Source organism: Monocercomonoides exilis (genome assembly GCF_001643675.1).
Source record: "Monocercomonoides exilis strain PA203 chromosome Unknown scaffold31-1199392, whole genome shotgun sequence".
NCBI lineage: Eukaryota > Preaxostyla > Oxymonadida > Polymastigidae > Monocercomonoides > Monocercomonoides exilis.
The window spans coordinates 993,663-1,020,062 of NW_027150576.1; the positions used below are offsets into that span (position 1 = coordinate 993,663).

Below are 26,400 nucleotides of genomic sequence, written 5' to 3' on the forward strand. Positions count from 1 at the left end.
CAAGAACTTGTCGTATTTTTTTGTGCCTTGAAGATATGAAAACACATCATGCAAACCTCCTCGCTCTGCATAAGAAATAAACAACGCTTTGAAAGAAGCCCATGATGATTCTGCGACCTCAATTTTCATTCAAATAGCGTTGTGATGGCCATCATAGGAATATTGATTTTCTTCGTGGGGAACATCTGGCTTTGGAATTTTGATGGTTGTGGAATCTTCAAATGACGCTTCACTTGGAAAATCATCATTCATTTCCTTTGGAGGTCTTGGAGGGATTGAAAACATCTTTTCCAAGACTGTTAATAGAAAAAAACGAATTTCATCAATCCTTTTGCTCACAGATCTTATAGAAGTCTTAAGACACATTACAATTCTATCCACATTCATTGTTCTGTACAGCCATTCCAAATAAATTATTATCTTTTCATGAACTATTAAAGTTTGTTTTTGTCCTCTTTTTGGACATGATTTTATTTCTGATTTGATCAGATTGCCCAATTCGATAATTGTTGATGTGTGAATACATAAATGTTCATTTCTCTCAACAGAAAAACCATTATCTCATATGAATCCGAATGAAACTGGTTTTTCCTTTTGGTTTTCTAAAGGTGTTTCATTTATCTCCATTTTTTAGATTCGCTCATCATTTCTTTTTTGAAGCGAATCAAAAGCTGGCTGCTTTCGTTTTTTTAGTTGATCCAATATCAATATATTTGTGTATTTTTCCTTTTGCAGTGAACTTGTGAGCTGTCACAGTGGGGGAAATCTGATTAGCGATTGGACGATCCATCAGGGAGATGGGAATTGTCAATTCGTTCGAATCATCTCTTTCTATTTCTTTATGAATTATTGACTTTAAACACGGGATATCAACTGCTGATGCTTGCAATGAAGGGGTTAACGAAAACGTTTCCGATAATTGTGACCCGCAGATTGAATGAATATTTGAAAGATAGTCATCTGAACTGTTGAATGAATGTATTTGAGAAGCCAAAGCTGAACAGTTTTTTGTTTTCGCTTGTCAAAAGAACATGAAAATTAAAGAGAAATAATATGAAAAAAATAACCACACGTATTAACGTCGGTCTCACAAGAATCATAAAATGAACCGAAATATTTAGGAAAAGTTGGCATAGGTCTATTTTGTCCAAGTTTGGAAAGGCTTTTTGAAATTCTTTTATTAACACATTATTAATTCTTACAATTATTGCAAACAAACCGCTGATGGAAAATCTGGAAATTCTTCCGTTGAAATTCAAATTTAAAAATTTTTCATTCCCATTATTCTAACTTTCAGATCATGATCCATATAAAATAATTTCATTACAATGTTATTTAGATGAAATGATGCTTGATCATATTTGACATTGCAGTATTGACCATTTACTTGTTTCTTTTTGAAGAAAGACAAACCGATGAATATTTAAAAGTTAAGTGTATGAAAAAATAAACCTTTGAATGTTTTTTTCGCCTTGACAAATTATTTACTAATATGACGCAAGCAGAAATATGTTGTTTCCCATTATTGATCAGATTTATAGAATGTATATTAATATGCATTGTTAATAAGTGAATTTTTCAATGTTTTTTCTTTCTTTTTTTATTTTGGAAATCGTTCTTTTCATGTTTCAACAATTGTGCGTTTGAGTGAATGGCATTGCCATATTTCATTTTTGTTTGCATCAATATTTTTTTCAACGTTCAGACGAGTACAAAAGGATTTCAGCAATATTCTTTTTCTATGCAAAATATGGATCGATTGTTTGTTTTTTATTCATCATCATCGAACATCGTTGGGTTGTGTTTTAACATGAAGCTTACACAACTTTTCAATACGATTTATTGACATTTCCTTTTCTTCCACGGATGCAAATGCTCAGCCAATTCTCCACTTTGCAACGATGCGTTTAATGTCGATTATTACAATGTCTTTTTGAATTTAGACAACCCATTTTATGAATGCAACGCCACAAATGCAGATGGCCAGAGAGTATGTTATGAATATGATTATTCGAGAACAGTGAGTTGGGTGTTTGATCAAACATCAAAAAAAGACTGGCTGAAGGACAAAACGATTTATGTTTCAATGAATGGAAATGATGCATCTCCACTTTGTGGGTCAAATACAACATTTTCTTGTATTTCAGTGAAGAAGGCGTTTGAGATGTGTGAGATACAGATAAGCTTGGCAATCACGCTGATGGAACGAGATCATGTGAGTGATACAACAACGATTGAGATTGGGACAAAAAAGATTTCAGTTATTGTGAAGGGAAGTGAAACATGTTTGATTGGAACAGGGGCACTTTCATCATCATCAGGGGCGCTGTTCATTGAATCGACAGGCCATCTGGGAATGAGTCATTTGAAGGTTGATTGCAACTCAAATTCAAGTCCTTCGCCGAGTGTGGTTGTGGTATCTGATGGGGGTGGGTCACTCTCGTTGGAGGATGTTGTGATCACCACGAGCAAAACAGGAGGGAGCGGAATATCAGCATTTGTGTTTGAAGTAGCGCTGACGCAGCTGAAGATTATTGATGTGGAGATCAAAAATATGAAAATGATTCAATCGCTATTTGCAGAACCATCATCAGCAGAATCGTCAACTGGAGAGAGTGTTTTGGCGAATGTGACAATTCGGAATGTGAATCGGACAACAGGGGATGGAGTGGTAATATCAAAGAATGTGAAGGGAGGAGAAACATTTGTGGTGTGGAACACTTCAATAGAGGGATGTGAGTGTGCAAATGGGAATGGAGGGGGGATAAAGGTTGAGTTGGAAGCGCCTTCAAGCAAAACTCGGATTGGAACATCAACATCGCACAGCAGAGAGACAACACAATTCAACAAAACAAAGTGCAGCGGATATGGAGGAGGGGTGATGCTGTGGCTGGCAGATAATTCATTTGATTTTGCGATATCATCAGTGAGTTTTGTTGGTTGCAGTGCAACACTGGGAGGGAAAGATGTGTTTGTGAATGGGAGTGGAATGGTGAGTGGGACAATAACAACCACAAAGCTGAATGTTGGACACAATCCATCTGTTTATGATGAGCTGATGGGATATGACCGGAATGAAGGAGGAATGGGAATATTCCCATTGAATGTGTTTTTGGAAGCGTTTTCAGGAGCAGCACATGTGGGGATAGAGGTGAATGGGTATGGAGGATATGACTCGTGGTTTTGTGGGTTTGGGTATTTTCCATGCAAAACGATCGCAAAGGCAGCCCAAAACAGATTCAGCTCAGCAAAGAAGAACATTGCGTTGAATTCAGGGTTTGAGCTGGGAGAAGTTGTGTTGATGGAGGGAACATATGAATGGGAGGTGTATTGTGAGATTAACAAGACGAATGTGAATGTGAGGGTACCGAGTGGAATGACATCTTCGTATTTGATAAATGTTCAGAGTGCAAGCTCAATCAAGAACATTGGGCTCCAAATTCCATTTCTGTTATCGAGTGCAACATTACTTATTGGCTTGATCAGCTCATCACTCACACTCACAGACTGTTCAGTTGCTCATTTGTCAGAGAGCACATCAAGTTTGTCCTTTGGATATAGCATTGTGAATGCACAGAGTGGGAATCTGAAAATGGAACGATTTGTGATGGAGTAAGGGTTGACATTCAATGATCATTCAGCAATTGAATTATGTGAAGAATCAGATGTGACAAATGTTGAAAAAAGAATGTTAAATTTCATATGTGAGGGAGATGTTGAGAGCGTTGGAGGGAAAGCGAGAGTGGATATGAAAGAGATGGGAGTTGAGAATGTGACATTGTTGTTAGAGGTGTGTGTGATTGGGATGGAAGAAGCTGAGCAAGAGGCGAGCGTGCTGAACAGTTCATTCGGAAAGTGTGTGAATTCGGCTGATGAGGGAAGCGTGATGCAGATCAGGAATTCCAAGGATGTGAGGACTGAGAATTGTGTATTTGATGGAGAAAAAGAAATTGAGTTTGTCAATGAAGAAAACAATAGAAAAGAGGGATTATGCAAATGGAATGGGCCATTGGTTGATATTGAAAATAGCAATGTGGTGATGAGGGAAACAACAGTTGTGAAGAGCAAGGAAGGAGGATTGTGCGTGAGTGGAGGAAGTGTGAAGATTGAGAAAGGAGAATTTGAGAACAACAATCCATCTATTGAGGGATATCCATCTGCCAGAAGGAATGTGATTTGTGAAGTGAATTACGAAATGAATGTTGTGAGCGTGAAAGGAGGAGATGGGCTGAAAGATAACTCATCGCTTTGGATTTTGGATGAAGGATGTCAATTGGGAGAGATTGCATCAGAAAGAGATTCATCATTTTTCATCCCCATTTTGGAAGAGGTGAAGAATATTTCTCAGCCAAATGGAAATGTGGAGTTGATAATTCGTGGGAAGCTGCTTCTTCCGTGTGATTTATCGCTGAGATTGAACATGAAAGAAGGGGATATTGAACTTCCATGCACGAGCACCATTGAAGAAAATGATTTCATATTAGAGAAGGAGGTGCTTTCGGTTATCTCATCTGAAGTGTTGAAAGAGATGGAAAAGAAAACAGAAGTGATTGTATGCATTCTGTATGGAAAAGCCAAAACATATTGTTCCAATGGAATTGCGGCAATTAACTATTCGGAAAAAATCAACAATTAAAATGAAAGAAGGAAATGTTGCAACTTCAAAATAAGATCGAAAAAATATTTTTCAATTTAAATTGATGCAATAACATATTTGATAGAAATATTTTTACTCTTGGAGCAGTATTTTCAATGGAAAATGATGTGAAAATTTATTGAAATGACATCCTAATAATAAATACATGGAATGAAAATTTACAAAATCAGTGGCTTTTCCAGGGTTCCAACAGTTTTGTTACGCATATCGCTCCGAAGAAATTTACGGTTTGATGATTGGTCTATTTGTTTTAATCTCTTGTTGAACTTAATTTCAGAGTAACTTATTCTTTTTTGGATATAGTCTTTTGCACTATTTCTACAAAGCAATGAACCTTTTGTGTTCATATATTTTGCGATGTGAATGTTGTATTTGTAAAATTTTCATTTCATTTCATTTTTAACACATTTTCTATTTTTTCTATCAATTTCTTCTAACTCATTTGTTTTGGTTATTTCTTTTTCTTTATTTTCCACAATCGCCAGATTTTCCTCATCCTCTTCTTCCTCCTCCTCCTCCTCATCCTCATCTTCCTTTCCTTCCACCTATTCAATTTCTTCCCCTGATTCTTACTCAACTTTTTCTTTGGTTTCATCCTCCACATCTTCCTCATTTTGTTCATTCCCTATCACCTCTCTTTTTTCAATTTCAAATGAATATTCATCATCTTCGGATTCGTTTTCTTCTTCATCGTTGTGTATTTCGTTGCTTTCTTTTTCATTTTCGATTTCCTTGTTTTGGGAATATCTTTTTTCTATTGGGCAGTGTTCTTTTGTATTTTTTCTTTTCTCAATGCAACTTTCGTTTTTGTCTTTCAACATTTCAATTCGAAATCGTTTTTCTTTCTTCAGGAGTATAACGAGATCATTTTCGTCGAAAAACACACATTCCTTTTGAGCTTTTTCACCTACAGATTTCTTCAAATCGTAGAGTTGTTGAATTTTTTTCTTTTCTTTTTGAAATGTTAGATTAATATCTTTTTCTTATTCTTCGTCCGTAATCAAAAATGCTTTCAGCACCTTCTCGTTTGTGTTTGCCAAGTCGTAGATGAATTTTTATAAGTTCGCTTTGTTGTTAAATCTATTAACAAATTCATAAATGAATTCTTTTTTTCTTTGTAAATGTCCGTCCTCTAATTGGAATATGGTGTTTAATGATAGACCATATTAATTCAATTGTTTGTGTGAAAACACGTTTGTTTTCAAGGTTGAATAAAATTATCTGAATGGTTCACACTTTCAAGTTCGAATCCTTCCTTTGTTATTCCAATATATGCAGATCATTTGTCAGAATAAATATGCGAACTGTGATGAATATGCTTGTTAACACATTTTGTTACAGTTTCTTCTGTTCGATCTGGAAAAAATTCTATTCTTAATTTTTGGACCAAATTTCCTTTTTTTCTTTAAATCACTACCCATTTCCAATGTTAGGGTCCTTATTCTTCCCACGTTGTTCTTGCTTTTTGACATTAGAGAATCGAAAATTTCCACTTCTCTGTTTTCTCCAATTTTTACTGTTTTATTGATTTCTTTGAAAATACAAATCCTTCTCAAGAGTTCATTGAACTTAATAAATGAAGCTTTCGATATTTTTGTTTCTTTGACTGTTTCAAAAATTGAATGTTCGTACCAAAAAGAGTGTTATAAGCACATAACTTCTAAAGGTTGTAATTTTATTGTTTCAATTATTGAATTCAAATCCGATTCTCTTCTTTTCCTCATTTTGTTCACAAAGAACTATTTCTTCCAACATTCCTCCACTTTTTCAAAAGCATTTGTCTTATGCCGTTACAACATCTTATGTTATCTTTGACTATTCCAGTTTTCATTTGTGGCTCAAGAGAAAATTTATCAGAACCTTTTGAAGAAATTTAAAATTCCGTAAATGTTGGAATTATATTATGTTCCTTGTTAGTGATCATCTTAAATTTTAATAATTATAATCAATAAACTTTAAAAAATGTGATCATAAAGTTAGAATAATGGGAATGAAAAATTTTTAAATTTGAATTTCAACGGAAGAATTTCCAGATTTTCCATCAGCGGTTTGTTTGCAATAATTGTAAGAATTAATAATATGTTAATAAAAGAATTTCAAAAAGCCTTTCCAAACTTGTACAAAATAGACCTATGCCAGAAATACAAAAGAAGAAGAAGGAGAAAGAAGAACTGGAGCTCAGGAAAATGGAGAAAATGGCGAAGAAGATTGAGGAAAAAGACAAGAATCTGTTTAGCAGCATCCAAGGAATACTTCAACCACACCTCGAAACAGGCACACAGATTAACCAGAAAGAGAACAAAATGGCCAGCGAGGCACAACAAGAGGAGAAAGAAAGCAAAATGCCAATTTAGACAAGAGAGCGGAAATTGAACTGCATGATGAATGACCTCTAAAATTCTGAATTGGAAGATTTGAGCGATGAACAGGATGTACTCTGCAGATATGTTCGTATCAAATGCGAGGAAAATGGAAAATTTGTGTGGAAGACGAGGAAAGTGCCTGTTAATGCAGCAGTCGACGCAAGGCAGACAAGAACGCTTTTGGATTTGATGAGTGTGCTGAAGAGTGGGCTGAGGCATATCCGGGCAGACATGTTAAGAGGAAGAGTGATGAAGCAGAAAGACTGGTGGCCGTTCATAGAGGAAGCTGAAGAAACACACAGAAAGAGAAAAAGGATCAGGGAAAGGATCACATCAATTGTTTCAGAAGAAAAAGGAACAAGAACATTCAGCCAGAGATGCACACCACGTGTGCACAGATGCTCACGAGGTTGCTCATCATTTGCTCCTCTTTCAGACGAGTATGTTCAATGCGAGTGGAACAACGTGTGGTTGGAGATGATTAAAGTTGAGAAGTTGCAGATGAAGGAGAAAAGTTCGATGAGGTGCATTTCATGTTAAGCACATGTATTTCATAATGATGAAAAAAAGTTGATTGTTTCAATAAAAAAGAAGGGCTTGTATGGAAGCAACAACATTGTTGGAAATAATAGCTTAGCAAAGAAAACAAAAAGATTTTCTTTCATATTAACTTATAATTGTTAACTTACAATGATAAAATTTTTCCAATAAACCTTTTTCAGTCAAAGTTTCATTCTTTTTAAAGATATTTCTTAAGTTATCATAAACACATGCAATATTTTCTAATCATTTGCGATAAATTTCTATTGCAGATAATATCACACTCTTTTGAAAGAAGATTAGAAAAACTGTTGGTAATAAATAATGTGAAGCTTATTTTTTCAATAAAACATACTGAAATCAATTTGGGAAAAAAATTAACAACAATGTTGTTCACTTTCACATTGTACAGTAAAATTAAAAGAGTAATTCCATAGATAAAGATTAGAAAGAAGAAAAATCAAGGTTTATTTGTTCGAATGATTTAGTTTTTTAAATAGAATTTTCTTTGTTCATTGAATGACAAATGAAATCAAGGAAGTTACTGTCTGTTGATATTCATTAAAATGAGGAAGAATAATACACAAAAGGGAAAAATAATTTTTATTTGAATAATGATTATGGTGATTGAAATCAAAAACTTAATTTTTTTTTGGACAGATTAGGCTTTTCAAAATGATTTTTCAAAAAATATAACCCACATATATTAAGCTCTGTGATTTTATTCGATGGGAAATGAATGAAAAATATGCCAAAAATGTTCTTGCATACAAAAACATGTGTAATTATTTATGAGATTATAAAATCGTTCGATGATTGATTAAAATAAAATATTAAAAAATTAAAATAATTTTATTAATAAAAAACACTGAAATAAACTGATTTCGAATATAAGTTGTTAATGTGAAAGATGTGATATCAAAAACACATAAAAATCATTTTTTAACAACAACATATACATAATATTTATTTGAAAACCTTAAATTTTTATTTCATTTTTTTCCAGAATGAATCCAATTTGCATGCCAAAAACATTTTTCCTGTTTTGTTATTTTTTTCAGTTCTTAAATATTTTGTGTTCATTTTTCATATCTTTTTTCCATTTATCTCTTTCAAAAAAAAAAAAAAAAAAAAACAAAGAATTAATAAAAAGCAAAAGAATCATTCGTTTTCTTGTTTTAACAATCGGCACATGCACTATTGGATCACTTTCATTGCTATTCATCGGAAGAATTTGCAGCGTTGCGCACTCTGTTGAGTTCAAAATCATCAAAATAAAAATGTATTTCTTTTTTTCACATTTATCCTCTTTTGCTGTTCCAAGCACCTCGCTTATCGGATATTTTCGAAATAGAAACTATAATTTTCCTGGAACTGAAAATCATTATTCAAATCTCGGTAAACAAAACGTTACAGAACATGAACAGAATACATTCACTTGGTGCGAGTGGAGTGGATCAAACTTAACAAAAAACAATAACTCAAATTTTGACAGAGTACCAAGTGATGGAGCTTTGTGCATGTACAGTCAATCAAACACCTCTGTGTCTGTTTCTCATTGCTCTTTTAGTAACTACGATGCTCATTATTGAGGCAGCGGAATTATGTGTGATGAAATCAGTTCGGTTGAGAGAGAACACTGTTCTTTTTAAAATTCTTGCAAAGGAAAAAATCGATGTGGAGAAGAAATGAATATGTAATGAATTGAATCATGTACCAGAATTAGAGAATGTGAATTTCAGAATTGTGAAGCAAAAGAACGATAAGGAGTGCTTTATCTTAATTTTTTTTTTCGTTTCAGAAGCAAACTGTATTGGAGAAGAAGATAGAAGAAGAAATAATTAAAAAGAAGAAGAAAGAGAAGCATCCACTCTTTTTCCTTTTTTCACTTCTGTCAAATTCTTTCCTCCTGAACTGCTGCTTTGAGTCATTCTCAGCTAAACCCAGTTCACTTTATTTTTTCTTATTTTTTTTCATGGCATATTTCGTTCAAATGAGGTTGTTCATTTTAAAAGCTTCTTTCTCCTTTTCCTTTTGCTCCTCTTTTGCCTGCACTGCTTCCTGCAACACCTACTTCGTGATCTCATTGAGTTAAATGCAATTGGTCAATGTTCGCTATTGCAATGTTTATTCAACAGTCTCCGAAAGGTGACCAACAGGCTTCCTCGCCAGTCCCAAAATAAACTGATTCTCCTTATTTCTCACTTTTTCGAGAAGTGTTCGGATCTTCAAAAGTCCTGTGGTTATTCGAATACCTCATGATTTCACCATGCGCTCAATGACACTCACTCTCGGTGGTAGCTTATAGATGCTTGGTTGGTGCGGAGCAATTGCCAGTGAAGAGGAAGAGGAAGATTTAGAAGGCACAGAATTAGAAGAAAAAGGAATCCCTTTTGTTTTTCTCAATGAAAGTGCTGTATAGATTGTGAAGAATCGGAGGAGTGATCATCAATGCTGTCTGAGAAAAGCAGGAGGCAACACAAACAGAAGAAGAAGAAGAATTAGCATTTACAGAAAATGAACGACGGGCTGAGGAGATACAATGATACGAAAAGATGTTTTTTTCTTCTGAATTTGCATAAACCCCATTCACTATGGAAAAAGAAGAAGAATTATGAATTGCAATTAAAGAATTCAAGATCGAAAAAAGAAAAAATCGTATTTCTGATATTGCACTGAAGTGAAATGTCCATAATTTGTGCAGCTGTCATTGCATGCAGCTCCAAAACATACATTCATACACACACACACATTTCAATCATACCACAATTTTTCCTTTGATCGACTGAATAGTCGAAATCTGCGACTTGATCAGCGGATAGCTCTTTTTCCAGTCAAACAAGATGCCTCTCTTCTCTCTTTTTTCATACGCCCTCTGCTGCAGAGCTAGAAGTTGTTCCACACGTGGACATGCCAGGCATTCCAGCTTCCGCTCCAAACTCCAACCCTCCACACTCCCATAAACAAATTCGCTAATGCGATATCAAACACAGCTTGCGAGGCAAATGAAAAGGAGGAAACTGGAATTTTTGTCTTTTTCTCATTTACAAGCAGCTCTGCGTCTTTCTTTGCGATAAAGCCTTCGCCTGCCAGAAGCGCTTGCGGCACAGTCTCCATATGAGTGATACCTTCTGTCCATCACTTCCTTCTCTTAACTGCTCCTCCTCCAACATTCTCGTTCATCTCATTCATTGAGATGTTTCTGCTTTCCAGCTTGATTGGAATCCTCACAAAATAACCTATTTACATCAGCTGATGGAAGCTCCGGTATATTGTCTGCTTTCCACACTCCTGCACAATCCCTCTCGTGATAGAATATTCAAACAGAGGGAAATAAGTCGCCTTCGCATTCAGACGCTTTTCATCGGTCAGAACGAGCCTGTAGTCGATGCTCGTCCAACCTTCGTTCCGCAGCACTATCGACTGCATTTGTGTATCCACCTCTCCGATGGGCACCTACACCAGAAAGTGCATCTCCGTCATCTTTGCACCTCGTCCACTCTTTTATGAAACATGCGCATCAGTTGGACTCAGCGAATGGCATACGATCTTCAAAATGTCTTGCTTCCACGTTGAGCAGCACCTAAATAGAGATTCAAACGAAGCAGATTCTGCAACAGACTCAAAAAGGTTTCTGTGTAGTGCAGGCCATCGTAGCTGTTGAATGTCTCATTAGCAGGTGAAAGCTCGTTTGCAAAAGTGTGGTTCATTTGACTCTTGGAAAGATCTTTTCACGCAATCACCTTCTCCGTGTTATGGATGTGAACATCCACAACAGCTTCATATGGAATTATCCCCAATCCAGTCGCTCCTCATAATGCAGTTTCGTTGTGTTTGAATTGTATTCATAACATTTCTCCGTTTTCTAACTCTTCTTCCAGACCCTGTAACAATAAAGAAGAAGCAGGAGAAATTCAAACAGATTGAAATGGATCGTAAATACCTCTGTCAGCGTTGAATTTCTCTGGACAATATTTTCTTTTCTCTTTGTCATTTCAATCACACGCACAACACGGAAAGTGTGCATGAACGAAGTAAAGAGAGGAAAAACACTTTGATTCTTTTTTATGATTTTGCTGAAATGACATCGCTTTTCGGTTGCGAAGACACAACATGCAGAGCAGTTGAAGGAAAAGCCGAAAGAGAAGTTGAAGCAGAAGAAGAAAAAGCAGAAGGAGAGGAACTTCAAGAGAAAGATGAAAGATAAAAAAAAGGAGGAGGTAGAAGAAATGAATAATCAAAGTTTATTCCACGTTTTTCAAAAATGTGAACAATTGAATTTATCAAAAAAAATTTTTTGTTTCATTGATGTTTTGAAATCTTTTGTTTGTATTGAGTTGAAAATAGAAATTGTTGTATTTGATGTGCAAATTGGGTGCAAACATTATTTTGACCTCAAAATTTTATATAAACCCTTTTTATTGAAACTTTGTGAAGCTTATTCCGAGCTAAGCAAAGGTTTGAAACTAAAAATAAGAAAATAAAAAAAATTATCATAATTATTTACAACTTTCTGTTATTTAATATTTCAAAAGTTTTTTGTTCATAAAAATTGTTATTTTTTTTTTATAAAAGTACCCATATCAAAGACTTGCTGAATGTGAAGCGATTATTTCATACCGAACGTTTAAAGCCACAGCATCAGCATTCCACATTCCAATATTATTATTTTAACTTGTTTTTAACTTTTTCAATTAAATTTTTGATCTTTTCTTCTCATTTCACTGTTTTTGCTTAAAACACGGTTTTCGGAATAAATAAGAATTTGTGTGAATTTTTAAGTTAATAAAAAATTAAAACAAGGTGTTATTTATTGTATATATTTTTGTTAAATTCTGAAATGAAAAAGGATTGTTCAAGAATTTGAAGCGAAATTGTGGGACATATGAAATTTTTGATCTGAAAATTGTTCGTTATCAACAAATGTTCAGTTGTTTTTTCTTAAAGATATCAATTCATAACAAATTTATTATCATTTTGTTTCAAAGAATGAAAAAACAAAAGTTCATTTATTTTGGAAATCATGTTTTTTTGAAAAATGTGTGAAATGAGAAAAAATGTTAAAAAAACAAGTTGAGAAAGTGTTAAACAAATAAATCATATAAAAAAGAAACGATATATTATGACCCGAAAGCTTAAAACTTCCGATTAAAAATATTCGCTGGAAAAGCAGCAAGTCAATGATCAAAACAAAAAATTATAATCATCCTCGATCTTTTTGTGAAACATGAAATATTGAAAAAAAATACAGAATAAGGAAATTAAAACATTTCAAACATTTCTGGTTATTTTTTATTTTTCGCAGGCTTGTGTAAAGCTAAAAGCATGGCAAAAAAGAAAAAGGTCTAAACAAATATAATAGGTCAAGATAAAATCATTACCCTAATATTTAAATGAAATATTATTTGAAAGAAATTGATAAGTCTGAAGACTGAGGATGTGTAAATTTGAATTGCAATAGAAAAATATTGACATAAATGTTCTAAATAAAAATCTATCAATGTTTAATTCACTATTTTGTTGTATCGGAATGTGATTTTGTTGAAATAATTCATTGTTCATTTGTTCTTTGTGAATAAACGTTAAAAAAATGAATATCCGTTTTGACAATCGTTCATTTTTTATAGAAAATACAAAAATTCAGAGACAACATATTTGATAATAATTGTTGATTAAAAGTTTTACAGTGTCATTTAAAAGAAATTTTTTCAAGCTTTTGATAAGTTCAAATAATAATCAGGAGAACATTTTCACAATTTATTCAAATGAAAACAATTCCGAAGTCAACACTTTCGACAAGAACAAATCTTGTCTGGAATGAATTGAAAAGAGAAGTGGGAAAGGATACACAACAACTCGTACTGTATATGTTCACGAATTTGAAAGAGGCCTCTTTTTGCATGAAAAAAGTTAAAAGACATATTAATAGGTTTTTTTTTTTTTTTTTAATTTTTTTTTTTATTTTTCAAGCAAAAATTCACAAAAATCACTTTTCATATAATGAAATTTAATATGTGTATTATTATGAACAATTAGCAACGGCAGATTCATTGACAAAAGATTTAGCCATTGTGCATTCACAATCTTTAAAGAATAACAAAACGATGCAGTGACAAGCTCTTTCAAAATTTTTTTCATTATCGGGATTGAATTCATATGGGTACGATGTGACTCAGGGGATGTTGAATCATGCTAAAAAATGTTTGAAATAAAGTTGCAATCAAATCAGCACACCAAGATAACCTTCTATTCCAGTTTGTTGATTAGGTTTGTTCCTTTTGTTTCTTTTTCGAGTGATTTTTTGTTTAGGACAAGGATTGAAAAATGAAGATTGGAAAAAAGGAAATGATTGGATGCTTTCCCATTCTTCTGAAGCATCTTCGAGATTATCTGCAAAATACAAAACCTCCATTGAAGATAATGAAAATGCATTTTTGGATAAATCAACATAGAACGATTTAATCATTACAGAGACAAAGCAAAGACAGTGTCCAAATTCAAAAAAACCAAACAAAAATGAATCAGTGATAAAAGGAAAGCAGTCTGAAGTATCTGAAATCCAAAAAGCGCCTTCCATTTCAAATGAAACAATGAAAACAATTTGCTCCAAAAATGCTAATCGAAAAACAATAATTCCACTTGATTATATATCTTCTTTATCACGTTTAATTAAAAGAGGTGGTCGCACTTAAGCATAAGATTGTTTTACGAAAGATTCACCAGTTCGTGGCATTGATGTTCAAGAAAAAGTTGCAAATGAAGTTTTATCTCCTCAATTAATTGATCCAATGTCTTTATCGAAATGGTCTTATCAAAGGAATGCGCATGGCAAGGTATATTGAATAACAACACAGAAAAATATGGAAAATTTTTTTTGAAAAGTTCCTTTTGTTTAATTTTCAAATTGAATAAAAATTTAACAAAAGGAACTTTTCAAAAAAAATTTGCCATATGAAAATAGAAATACTTCCACGAATTCGATTATTACAAATTGTCAAATCTCAAAAATTGCTTATTAATATTTTTTCAATTCGAACAATATGGCAAATGTCACATGTGGTGGACTAAATATTTTTTTGAATGAAGTGCATTATTTATTAAAAAAAATGTGTTAAAATGTAACATATAAGGTGAATAGATATGCGGAAATGTGTTAATAAATGGGCCATTATTTTTGAAATCATATATGGGACAATATATTTGATTTCAGGCATTTTCATAGAAAAATCATGCAATTTTGATAAGCGTATTGTGCACAAAAATTCAATAAAAATGGGAACATTTATTGACATTCGTGAAATGTTGAAAAACTTTTTGTTTTGATTTCTTCGATGCCTATTTGAGGATATGAAAATCAAATTTATTTCAAATTCTGAGAAAGTGAAATAAAGTTATAAATGAAGCAATTATTTTCTTGCTTTGTACAAAAACAGCTTGAAAGTCCGTATTTTCCCCTATATTATTTCGGGGAATTGATTTTAAAAGGATTGTTTGTCAATGTGAAGTGTTTTTGTATTCAGATGATAAAATTATCACAACTGTTTCTAAAACAAATACTATTTCCGAATCAAAGATCAAAATGAATGCAATATACCTTTTAACTAATCAATGTCCGTTGGTTAATATTCAAGAGAAATATTTGAACCGAAATTTTTGAATGAAAAAACATGCTTTCAGAAATAATCACCCAAATAAAAATAATAATGGAAATTTTTTTGAATTTATGGGATATGATCATTATTTTTTTTGTTTGATCGAAACTTCAAATGAATCCAAAAGAAGTTCATTAGCTACTGAAGACATTTCAAAACGAAAATAAAGCCTGGCTATGGATATTTAGAACAATACTGAAAATAAAATCACCTTGATGCCGGAGATACAGAACTCCAATGAATTTTATCGGAGAGAAAACAGGGAAGAAGTATTGGAGATGCAAAAAAAAAAGAAGGGTGAAACGTTCATTATTTCATGGAAGGCAGTTTCACAAAATGGACATCAAAATTTTTAAAGTGTTGATGATAATCCTTTTTTTTTGGATTGGAATGTCCATCAAACATGGAAGTCTTCTGCTAAATTCTCACAGGCACTCAGTTTGTTTTTTGGTTCAGCGCATGTAAATATTCTTGTCCACTGAACCTAATAAGAGAGCCTGTTCAACTTGGAGGTGAAGGCAAGACAGTAGAAATAGATGAATGCTTATTACGTCGAAGAAAATATTGAAGAGGAAGATACAAGAGGCAACAATGGATTTTTGGAGCAATCGAAAGAAGAGAGGGTCTGCAGATTGGTAAAAAATGTTATGGATCGTCAAAGATCGTACAAGAAACTCCTTGTTGCCAGTTACAAAACAGCACATATTGCCTGGAACGACTGTAATGAGTGATTCTTGGAGAGCATATGCAACATTAGCAAAAGAAGGCTATATTCATAAAATTGTTGTACACGTTCGACATTATGTGGATCCTGCAACTGGAGCATGGACAAACACTGTCGAAGGGATGCGGCATCATTTCAGAGAGTTTCTACCAGTTTCCGGAATGAGAGATGCATTCATTCAAGACTTCATTTCTTCATTCATTGTCGAAAACTGCTTCAATTTGACCTTTTCTGAATGTTGAGTTTTTTTTACAAAAAACATGAAGAAATTGATGAAGACGATGATTATGAAGAAAATAATGAGGAACATAATTTGCAAGATATTGATGTCATTATTGAGAACAACTCTGAAAATGATCCTCTTTCGAGTTCTGATGAATTTGGAGCAGGTGATAGAGCATGAGGTTCAGAAAATTCAATATATATATATATATATAAATCTTATTAATAAAATTTTTTTTGATTTCAACAACTTTCCGCACACATTTTACAAGTATTAATTACTTATTAATTTTCTTTTTTATTCATAATTAATAATTATGTGAAAAATACTGTTGGTCCAAAAAAGGTGACATCTACCAACAATGTCCACATTATAATTATCCACTTGATCAACCACATCATCATCCACAATCAGCCAATACTCAAAGCATTCAAAAAACTCAATCATTTCTCTCATTATTAAAAAGTTCTTCTGATTAGATAAACATTGCAAAAACTTTTTTATGAAAATGAAAGAATAATTCATTTGCTAAAATTGTCAAAATGGATTGAATTACATATCCCCATTGTTTGTCAAACACATTATAAACAATATAAAAAAAGAATTATCATTGAAGCAAGATCGTTTCCTAAAGCATTGCATTTCTAACAATGTTCCAATAATTCCAATGGGGTTGAAGAATTTGGATTGCACATGTTATCTGGCTTCTTTATTGCAATGTTTTTCTTCTGCTCTTCGATATAGTCCATCATTAATTCAAGGCCATGAAAATGAAGATCATTAAGAAACACAGATAGTGAATGTTAGCAGGCCTCTTTCCATTTATAATAATAATGTTTCATCATGGAAACAGCTTCTGATTGATTTGTGGGATGCCTTTTTTCAACGTGGAGAAAATCAACAGCAATACGTTATTGAGGCATGTTCTAGCTTTGTCGAATTGATAATAAATGGAAATATTTCCAAACGAGGATTATCACTCATAGGCTTCCTGATGCATGCGTTGTACCAAATCCTAACACTTCTGTCGTGTTCAGAAAGCAATTCCTCAAATATCATTATTAATGAAAATTCAGTGTTTCAAGGATTGAAAAAAGAATTATCAGAAGAGAAAAAGACTTCGAGAAATAAATTCTATTGTGAGAAGTGTGTCAAATCAACTGTTGCAACTCGATGTTTGGAAATAAAGTCGAAACCCATTCTGTTGGCATTTGCCAATGTTGGAATATCACTCTCTATGTAAATACCACAATTTCACTTGTCATTTGACATTAATAAATGTGGAAACTGCATCATTTACTCTAATTCTTCAGATTTTGATCAGAAACAACCATGTGACAAAGAAACACCAAATGCATATAACCTTGTGGGAAAAATTCAACACAAACAAATCACACTTTCAATTGGGCATTATGTTTCTTTTATCTATAGGGATATGATTGAAAGAAACACATAGTGTTTTTGCAATGATGGAATTGTTGAATTCATTGATGAAATGAAAATTCAACAAGTATAAAAACATAAATTGGAATTGAAATTTATTCCTTTACAAACTTTTTTTATGCAAGAGAAGAAAGCATCATTAAAAAGAAAAAAAAGGAAATTGGTGGATGTCAGTCAAATCCATTCAGCATATCTTTTTCGAAGGAAAAGCTCTAAAGAGCAAACGAAAGAGCAAACGAAAGAGCAAACAATAGTATTTATGATTTTGATAAGAAATTTCTTCTTCTTCTTTGTTAAAGAAAAATTTTCATTCAAAAACATTAATGATCTTTTCTCCTGATAGGAAACGATTGATTTTTGAACCAAAAAATCAATTGTTTAAACAATTCTCTCTGGAAACAGGGATCAAAATTTACCTGTTTAACTTATTCAAACTGACAACTAGGCCTTTGCGACATGGAAAAATTATTGGATAATTATCTGTCGAATGGACAAACCAATGTCGAGAACTTTTTTTTCATAAAAGAATCTGAGATTCACAATGTGTTTAATCCATTTGAAAATTGTTTTTGCATCCAAATATTTATCAAACTGAAAAAATCGATAAAAAGACATTTTTGCATAAACGAAAAATAAAGTGTAATATTTTTGATAATTCTATTTTAATGAAACAAAAATCAAGAAAGCAAAAAATCAAAATTGCAAAATTTTGAGAATAATTCTTATTTTTTTATTTTGAAAATGAAATGCAAACATACATATGTTGCAAACGACCAAAAAATAAAAATTAATTGAAAAGAAAATATATCAGATAAATCCAAGAAAATATTCGGTTCAAAAACTAACAGCATAGTTTGAAATAATATATTTTGAATCTATGCTGTTAGAATTTGTTTTCAACTGCCTGTTCCATTATTTGTTAATCTTTCAGTGATCTTTATTTATCACTGTCAATGGACTACAGCAAGCTTCCTATTATATAATTGAAAAAGCTCATTTCAAATACAAATGAAAGTTGATGAGCAAAAGCAAAAATTAATTATTAAACATTTCTTTTATATAAGGAATAAGAAGAAGATGGAGCGAGTGAGAAAGGCTGATTCTTTTGTGTTAAAATTGGGTGATTATTTTTGAAATCATATTTTTTCATTCAAAATTTTCGGTTCAAGGATTTCCTTTGAACAAAAATACATGATCACTGAAGAGTGAAAACACTCAAAAGAAACATTTGAATATTGATTTCAGCTGATTCACTTAAGAATTATACAGTTGTGAAAAATAAAGCATTTGAATTCAAAAGCTCTTTTCAATGACAAGCAAATTATTATCAATCTGCAACCCGAAAAAAGTTATGATTTCAATAATAATCACCCAATTACAGAATTGTATGGAAGCGAAGTTTGAGAAGATTGCGAAATAAACACAGGACATTGAAGAGGAGGACACGAAGGAGGAATCGATGTTGAGTGATGAGTGGGAGTGGCTGGTAATGGAAAGATCACCTTATTGGCTATTATTAAGTTCATTTGCTATTTGTCGTGTGTTTTTCGTGATGAGACGAAGAATAAGATCATCGTGCGTTGCAGAAGGGGCTGTTATCAGATGAAGAGTTGACTGAAAATCAAAATGAGATTGAAGCAAATATGGGGTTATAGAAAATTCACTATTTGAAGAAGCTTCATTGAACTTTCTGAGCTTTCTTTGTTTTTCTCCTCATTTCATTCCAGTTCTCTTTCTCTTTCTCTCTCCCTCTCCCTCTCAATTTCTCTCTCTTTCTCTTTCTCTCTCTCTCTCTCCTTCTCCCTCTGCATTTCGTCCTCAGCTCTCTTCTGCGCATCCGCCAGCACCCGAAAGTACTGCACATCTGCAAACTCGTATGCCACCTCAAACTCTGCCATCGCCTTCAATGAAGCAACTGTCAACTCCAGCGCCTCCAACTGCTCCTCATTCAGCAACCGCTGAAGCCCCTTTTCCTCGTTCTTCGCTGCTTCTTTCTTCTGCTTGTCGCGAATCTCAGCAAACTTCTTCTCGTCTTGCAGCCTTTCCGCTTCTTCTTCTTTCTGTTCAAATTGAATTAGGCTCAACTCAATTTCTTCCTCCTTCTTCTTTTCTGCAAGCATCTTCTTCTCCTTCTTCTGCTCCTGCCTTTCTTGATCTGCCATTTTCTTTTCCTCATCTCTCAGAATCTACACATTCGAAATGTTTTTTTCCCTTCCTTTTCCAGCTCCAATCATCTCTGTTGCCATCACTCTTCAAACTTTTGTTGCTAGAACAGAAATTGATGGATATTGTTTGGCTATTTGTGAATTTGTTTCGCTCAATGGCAAAGACTTTCCATAAGTCGATAATGAACTGAAAAGAGATTGGTTCATTATATATTGTGCATATTGTGAATGTGATGCAGATAATATAGATGGAGAAAGTGTTTGCGCGGAAGAAATAGAAGAAAAACGTGATGGTGGGTTCATCCTAGGAGTAATATTGTTTGAAGATGAAGCTTTTGAATCAGGTTGAAATTTTTTTTGCTGAAACTGTTTCTGTTTCAGTTGTTGTTGTTGAAGCAATTGCAGGTTTTGGAGTTAGTTTTGAATCACGAAGGAGCACATTTTGTTATTGCAGCTTCAAAAAAGAAAAGAAATTGGGGCTGAACAAAGCAACGTTCTGGGATGTATTTGAGGCGATTGAGGAGAGAGAAGTGGGAGAAGGAATATGGATGGAAGGAGAAGTGGAAGGAAAAAAATAAAAGGAAAAAGAAGTTGAAGGAGAATAAGTTGGTCTGGAAAGAAAGGAAGAGGAGATGTTGGAAAGAGGCGAAGGAGAAGAGATTGTTAGAGGCGGTTGCAAAGGAAAAGAATGAATTGTGAAAAGAACAAAAAAATCACATTAATGATTTCATAACAAATTGTTATTCTCCATTTTTTACTTTTGTTTTTAATATTAATTTAGCTTTTTTCTTCAAAATCTTGATGGCTTCTTATTCTTTCTCTAATTATTTGAATAACAACTTTCTGTGTTTTATCATGTTTTTGTAACCTCATTTTTTTTTCCAGTTTGAATGAATTATTTTTTCAAAGCAGGAAGGTGTAATGATTACGCACAAATTTTTGTTGTTAATTTCAAATCAATATCATCAGCATTGACAATTCCATCAAACTTCTTTTATTATTCATCGTATTAAATTATAAAAACAATGATATTTGCAAAACCTCTTTCTTGTATTCACCTGCATTTTACACAAATTTGAAGTTAATAAACAAAACTTAAAAATCAATTATTATTATGCAATGCTTTCTAAATTTTAAATATGAATAATGACGTTTATAACATCAATATCTGAAAGCAGTTGCTGCGAATAACAATATGAGGTTTTGGACTAAAAATATTATTTGCCAGATAGACAAGACTCTCCTTCACTTATCAAATTATTCACTTTTACAAGTTAAAAAGATATTTTTGAAAAAAAAGTTACAAAAGTCTATTTCTGAAATAAAGAAATGTTTTTAAAAATGTTTTTCTATTCAACAGATTGATCTTTTCGACAGATTGATCTTTTGACAGACTGATCTTTGTCATTCGACTGATCTCGACAAAGATCTGTCGACAAACCATTTGAAATGCATTTTTGGTTATTTATCTGAAAAATTTTATAAGTCAAAAAAAGTTGTTAACTATCAGATGAAATGAGAAAATTATTTCTATTCATCAAAAAATCAATAGAAATAGAGTTATATTGAAATATCTTCAAAAATAGCAAATAAAAAAGTTTTGAATCTGTCTTGTCGGTAGACATGTTGAGGTACTTTGTGAAAAGTCGGTCTGTATTAAAGGCCTAGATTAGACTATTTTTAAAAAATAGCAAAAAAATAAGAAAAAAAGAGTGCATATCACCAAAGAGGAGAAAAAGGAATTTCATTATCTCCTTCTTCACAAAAGAATATCTGATTGGCAACATGAACACCTTAACAACAGCATTGCAACCTTGAAAAATGATGAAGTCATTTAAATTAATGACTTCAAAGAAAGGTGGAAATTGCCTTATAAAAAAAATTCAGTTGCAACAAGAATATTATCTCCACATTTAGGTTTCTCAGTTAACTGTAATTACACTTCATAACATAAACACAAAGATAAAAAAGAAAACTTACAATTTTATTTAATCCTGCTTATCAACAAATTCCAAATGTGTAATTGTTTGTTTGAAGTCTGTATTCTAAAGATCTGCTTTCAAAAATACGAAATCTTTCAAATCTTTTGTGACACAGGACCTCATTATAGTAATCGTTATGTTCTTCATTTCATTCTATCTCAACATTCAAAATTATTTTCCAAAAAGAAGTGTCAACTAAATTTTTTTTTTGTGAACATTGGTGATTGTTTTCGAAATCATAACTTTTTTCGTTGTGTATGTTTTTCAAATGTTGTTTGTTAAAGGGAAGAGATTTTGAATTCAAATGCAAAAACTATCATAACTGTTAAAAAACCAAGTTCTAAAGTTGATATAAAGAAGAAGATATCTTTCATAAGTGTTTTCACTTTTCAGTGTTCTTTTGTTGATGCTCAAGTGAAAATTTCGAACCGAAATTTTTGAACGAAAAAATATAATTTCAAAAATTATCTTCCATTTGCTTATAACTGCATTTACGTGGTAACTTTTATTCCTTACAGTTCGCACATCACACGACCTCTTGATCGTGGTGTGTTTGCAGTCTTCAAGAAATGCTTCAACTCTCTATTCTCTGTGCCTCCGGATTCTTTCATTTCTCTCCGATGTGAGGTCATAAGAAACGTTCTTCTCCAAGCCCTTCTGACGGCATTGCTTTCTGAAACTGCAATTTCTTCGTCCAAAAAAAGCCGCGTGCTTTCAAACAAGTGGCATTCAATTTTATCTGCCCTGTCAAAGAAAATTTCAGATACACTGAAATAGATAATACACATGTTTGATTTTTTTGGAAGAATTATTACTGAACAACAATTTTTTGAAGAATGGAAAAAAGAAAAGAAAATATCTGAAAAATTAAAAAAATCTTTTTCCAGCTGAAATGCTCAAAAAAAGGATTTCACTCATTCAACATTTCGAATGATAATGTTTTGGACGTTGAATCAAAGAACATAAATTCTAGAAAAAAAAATGTGAAGAGAAAACTTGAAATTATGCAAATTTTTGATTGTGTTAATTTTTATTTAAAAAACATGATAACGAAATATATATGAATAATAATAGTTGAGGTTTATAAATCACCCTCAAAACTTTTTTCGGATGAATCAACATCTCGCAAAAGTGAAAAGAACGCCGACATCTGGAATTTCGTTGATGAAAAATCCATGGATCAAGTTATCAAAACGCTCAAGTTCATGTTCCTTAACACAAAGAAAAATTTCTTTTCACAAAGATTCAGAAAATATATGATGGTTCATAATTGTTTTTTCATTTATTCAAATAATAACTCCTTTTCCTATTTATGGGAACTTCAGAAAAATGCAATGCATTTTGTCAAGAATGAGAAGCATTAACAATTTGGAAGACAATAAACAGCTCAAAGTTTGTCTATTGAAAACAATTTGTCACAAATTCAGCATCAATCTGTTGCAGAATCTTTATTTTTTCACACTTATTAGGCAATACAAAGAATGCCAAACAGTGCTCTTCTAATTAAATAAATGATGTTTCTGAATGGAAAAAACTATCCTCAAGTTATTCAAAGCCAACTTTTTCAGAATTTGATGCAATTCATTTTATTATTTCAATCATTAACTTATTCAAATGTGTTGTTTAAAATTTCATCACAAAAATGAACTCTTGTAAAAAAAAAAATTCATCATAAAATACTCCTCAAAATCCTCTGTATGTTCGAGATTCGCAAGTGATTTTCCATCGAAAGTGTGTATTTAGAAGAATAGAAAAAATACACTTTCAGTCTTTAATATATTTATTGAATAAATCAGAGGAAAAATTGATTGAAACCTATGATGTTGATCTCGAAATCTTTAATTGAAATGAATTGTCTGAACAAGATAATGATCCGTGATGAGAATATTTTTGTTCATATCGAATAGAATCGCAAAGAGTTTCAAATTCATCTTTGGAGAAAAACATTTATATGCAAATAGAAGATAAATACGACAACGATCTGTTTTTGGAGATGGATCCAATAAATGAAATAAATACATTGAATTGCTCGTCACATCGCATTAGCAAAGTATGAATTCAGGAATCTCATGGAATAGATTAGTCAGATTATTTTTGCTAATGTCAGATATCGGAATTGAAATAGAACTACCATCAAAAGTGTTTGACAAGACAGAAAGCGAACTATCACTCAATAGTGAAGTGATAACAGTATCAACAGAGAATGAAAACGTTGTTGATATTGTTGAAACCTAATCATCTCTTCATTTTTGTCTATTATCGCTTTTGAAAGAACTTTGAAAAAATTACTGTTTTGTGTTTTTGGTTCGACTTTTTCGAACAACTCATTATCGATTATGTGAACTGAAAATGAAAGTTGTAAATATCACCCAAAGGTTAATAAATCTTCTTTCTTTCTTTTTATAAATGAACATTGAATTGGTATTGACCAGAACATTCCTGATCAACATAAGCAAACGAAACAAATCTTGAGTTTTTGGTTCAAAAAACACCACACATTAATTGTGTTATTCTTTCAATAAAGTCGCAAATGTTTGATTTCATTATCATTGAAATGATTTATTTTTCCAAGAATTCTTGTAACCGATTTGTTTGATTTGACGAGAAAGAAAATTTTTTATTTTTGAAATAATTCGCAGTTTTTATTTGTTTGAGTGTGATATTTTACAGTTTACGAACAAGAATTATCATTAAACATTAAATTTTAATTAACCAAAAAAAAGACATGAGCAACGATTCAAAAAGAATTACATTATTTGTTATCAGCAAGAACTGTACTGAGCATTTAAAAATTTGGTTCAAGATTTATTGACTCACACCAGAACATAAAAATCTTGTGAAATCAATAATAAACTTTTCAAGAAAATCTATTGTTTGAGAAAATATATTCACCGATGCATGCAAGACAACTCCAATAATCAGAATGCAAGGCTCAAATGTTTATGATTCGTTAAGCAAATCTTTTGAATTTCACAATGACAATTCAAATAATCGAATAGTCATTTGCCCCAAGTGAAATGTTGACACGAATCAAATAGCGAAATTTAACATTTCGCGTTTTCCACGCTTTTTGACTTTTTCGCTCGAACAGATCACAAATAAACAGCTTTCCAAATTTCAAGTCAGTTTATCATTGTCATTTGCTTCAGCAAATGGAGTTTTGAAAGTTTCTGAAAAAAAAGTGCATCATGGGCAGAATTATTCTTTAATTGCACAGCTTTTTCACAAAGGTGACGAAATTAATGGACATTTTTATTGTTTTTGCAAAAGTATTAACAGCAATCCTCCTGCGACTTCTTTTTCAAATGAAATATAGTATATGGATGAAAATGGAATAGTGACTCAAATATTTGATAACATATCTGCTGAGTTTTCTCATCATATAGATGAATGTGCAACGTCATTTCTGTCACGATATGAAAAAATGGAAAACAATTATGATTATTTCGTAAGTTACACTTTATCACCTAATTTGTTGTCGATATATGAAAATCACAATAACTATTCTATCAACTACAGTGACATTCATATTTCGAATCAAAACATGATTGAAAGCACACAACAGAATTCATTTTTTCAATTGACAAACGATTTTTCTTTGTCAAACATTGTTAATGGCTCACCTCGACTGCCATTCAATTCAACGTTTCTAACACCTCAACAAAGCACTTCAATGTTTCAGGATCACAATTCTTCTAATTCTGCAACAATTCAAACAATTAAGTCGACAAACTCAACTTCAGCCGAATCCAAAAACAAAAAAGCTTCATCATCTCCATCAAATCTATTATCTTCAACTGTAACTTCTCATCCACCTTTTCAAAGAACGAAAGCAAAAGTGCAATCAAGAATTATCAATTCAATAAAAGTTAAGTTGTGTTATAAGTTTATGAATGAGCTTGATATAAAGATGTAGTTGAGCTTATTTTATGAGAAAACTTGCATCTGATAATGGTTAAAAGAAAAGCGATCTTTGTGATTTGTGCATTTTATTTGACAATTATTTGAAAAAGATGAATTTCCTGAAAGTGCAGAAAGAAACTTTATGTGAAAATGATCTGTTGACATTAAAACCGATCGAAGATCACAGGAAATTAGCAAAGCATCAACAGCTTTATTTCCATCAATTAAAAAATAATTAGGACTTAGATGAAGCTTTGCTATTATTTGATTTTTAAGTGAATTGGGCACTGTCAATTCGTTAAAATCAAATAAGAAAAGATTTTTATAAAAAAGTTGAAGTCTCTTAATTGTGTGTTATTATACACATCAAAGATGAAAAAGACAATTGTGTCAAACACGTATTCAACTTTTTTTCAAACACTCTATCGCACGATTATCGCTTTGTCATAGGATGCCTTCAGGAAGTGAAAAATCATCAGAGATTTAGTCAGAAATATACTTTTCATTTCACTTGTGATGCAGGACCCCACTTTGGGAATTTCCATCTTCTTCACCATTTACTGAAGGACAATTCCACTTTTGCGAAAGAGAAAAGCACAACTCTTTCATTTTTCTGCGAGAAGCATGGAAAAAGCATTTGAAATAATGAGTTTTGCTATTTATCAAAATGAATTAATAATGAGCTTGGTGATGAAACTGTCATCAACAACGTTGATAATTACGTAAAATTGTTTCAAAAAAAACGCAC

The 26,400-nt window shown here is 32.3% G+C and overlaps 6 protein-coding genes across 6 annotated transcripts; 4 read left to right on the forward strand and 2 right to left on the reverse strand.

The window, feature by feature from the left end:
- Nucleotides 1-2,086: 2,086 nt before the first annotated feature.
- Nucleotides 2,087-3,616, forward strand: MONOS_10306 (uncharacterized protein; the record flags this gene model as incomplete). Its single annotated transcript, XM_067862747.1, has 1 exon — nt 2,087-3,616. One exon carries the CDS (start codon nt 2,087-2,089, stop codon nt 3,614-3,616), a length of 1,530 nt encoding a protein of 509 aa, XP_067724987.1.
- A 72-nt stretch (nt 3,617-3,688) lies between these two features.
- On the forward strand, nt 3,689-4,636 carry MONOS_10307 (uncharacterized protein; the record flags this gene model as incomplete). Its single annotated transcript, XM_067862748.1, has 1 exon — nt 3,689-4,636. The coding sequence occupies one exon, from the start codon at nt 3,689-3,691 to the stop codon at nt 4,634-4,636; it is 948 nt and encodes a 315-aa protein (XP_067724988.1).
- Nucleotides 4,637-6,789: 2,153 nt separating this feature from the next.
- On the forward strand, nt 6,790-7,011 carry MONOS_10308 (uncharacterized protein; the record flags this gene model as incomplete). The annotated part of the gene is made up of 1 exon (XM_067862749.1): nt 6,790-7,011. One exon carries the CDS (start codon nt 6,790-6,792, stop codon nt 7,009-7,011), a length of 222 nt encoding a protein of 73 aa, XP_067724989.1.
- Nucleotides 7,012-7,209: 198 nt separating this feature from the next.
- Nucleotides 7,210-7,560, forward strand: MONOS_10309 (uncharacterized protein; the record flags this gene model as incomplete). The annotated part of the gene is made up of 1 exon (XM_067862750.1): nt 7,210-7,560. One exon carries the CDS (start codon nt 7,210-7,212, stop codon nt 7,558-7,560), a length of 351 nt encoding a protein of 116 aa, XP_067724990.1.
- A 2,886-nt stretch (nt 7,561-10,446) lies between these two features.
- MONOS_17788 (uncharacterized protein) lies at nt 10,447-10,677 on the reverse strand (the record flags this gene model as incomplete). The annotated part of the gene is made up of 1 exon (XM_067870741.1): nt 10,447-10,677. One exon carries the CDS (start codon nt 10,675-10,677, stop codon nt 10,447-10,449), a length of 231 nt encoding a protein of 76 aa, XP_067724991.1.
- An 8,643-nt stretch (nt 10,678-19,320) lies between these two features.
- Nucleotides 19,321-19,764, reverse strand: MONOS_10310 (uncharacterized protein; the record flags this gene model as incomplete). Its single annotated transcript, XM_067862752.1, has 1 exon — nt 19,321-19,764. One exon carries the CDS (start codon nt 19,762-19,764, stop codon nt 19,321-19,323), a length of 444 nt encoding a protein of 147 aa, XP_067724992.1.
- Between the last annotated feature and the right edge of the window lie 6,636 nt (nt 19,765-26,400).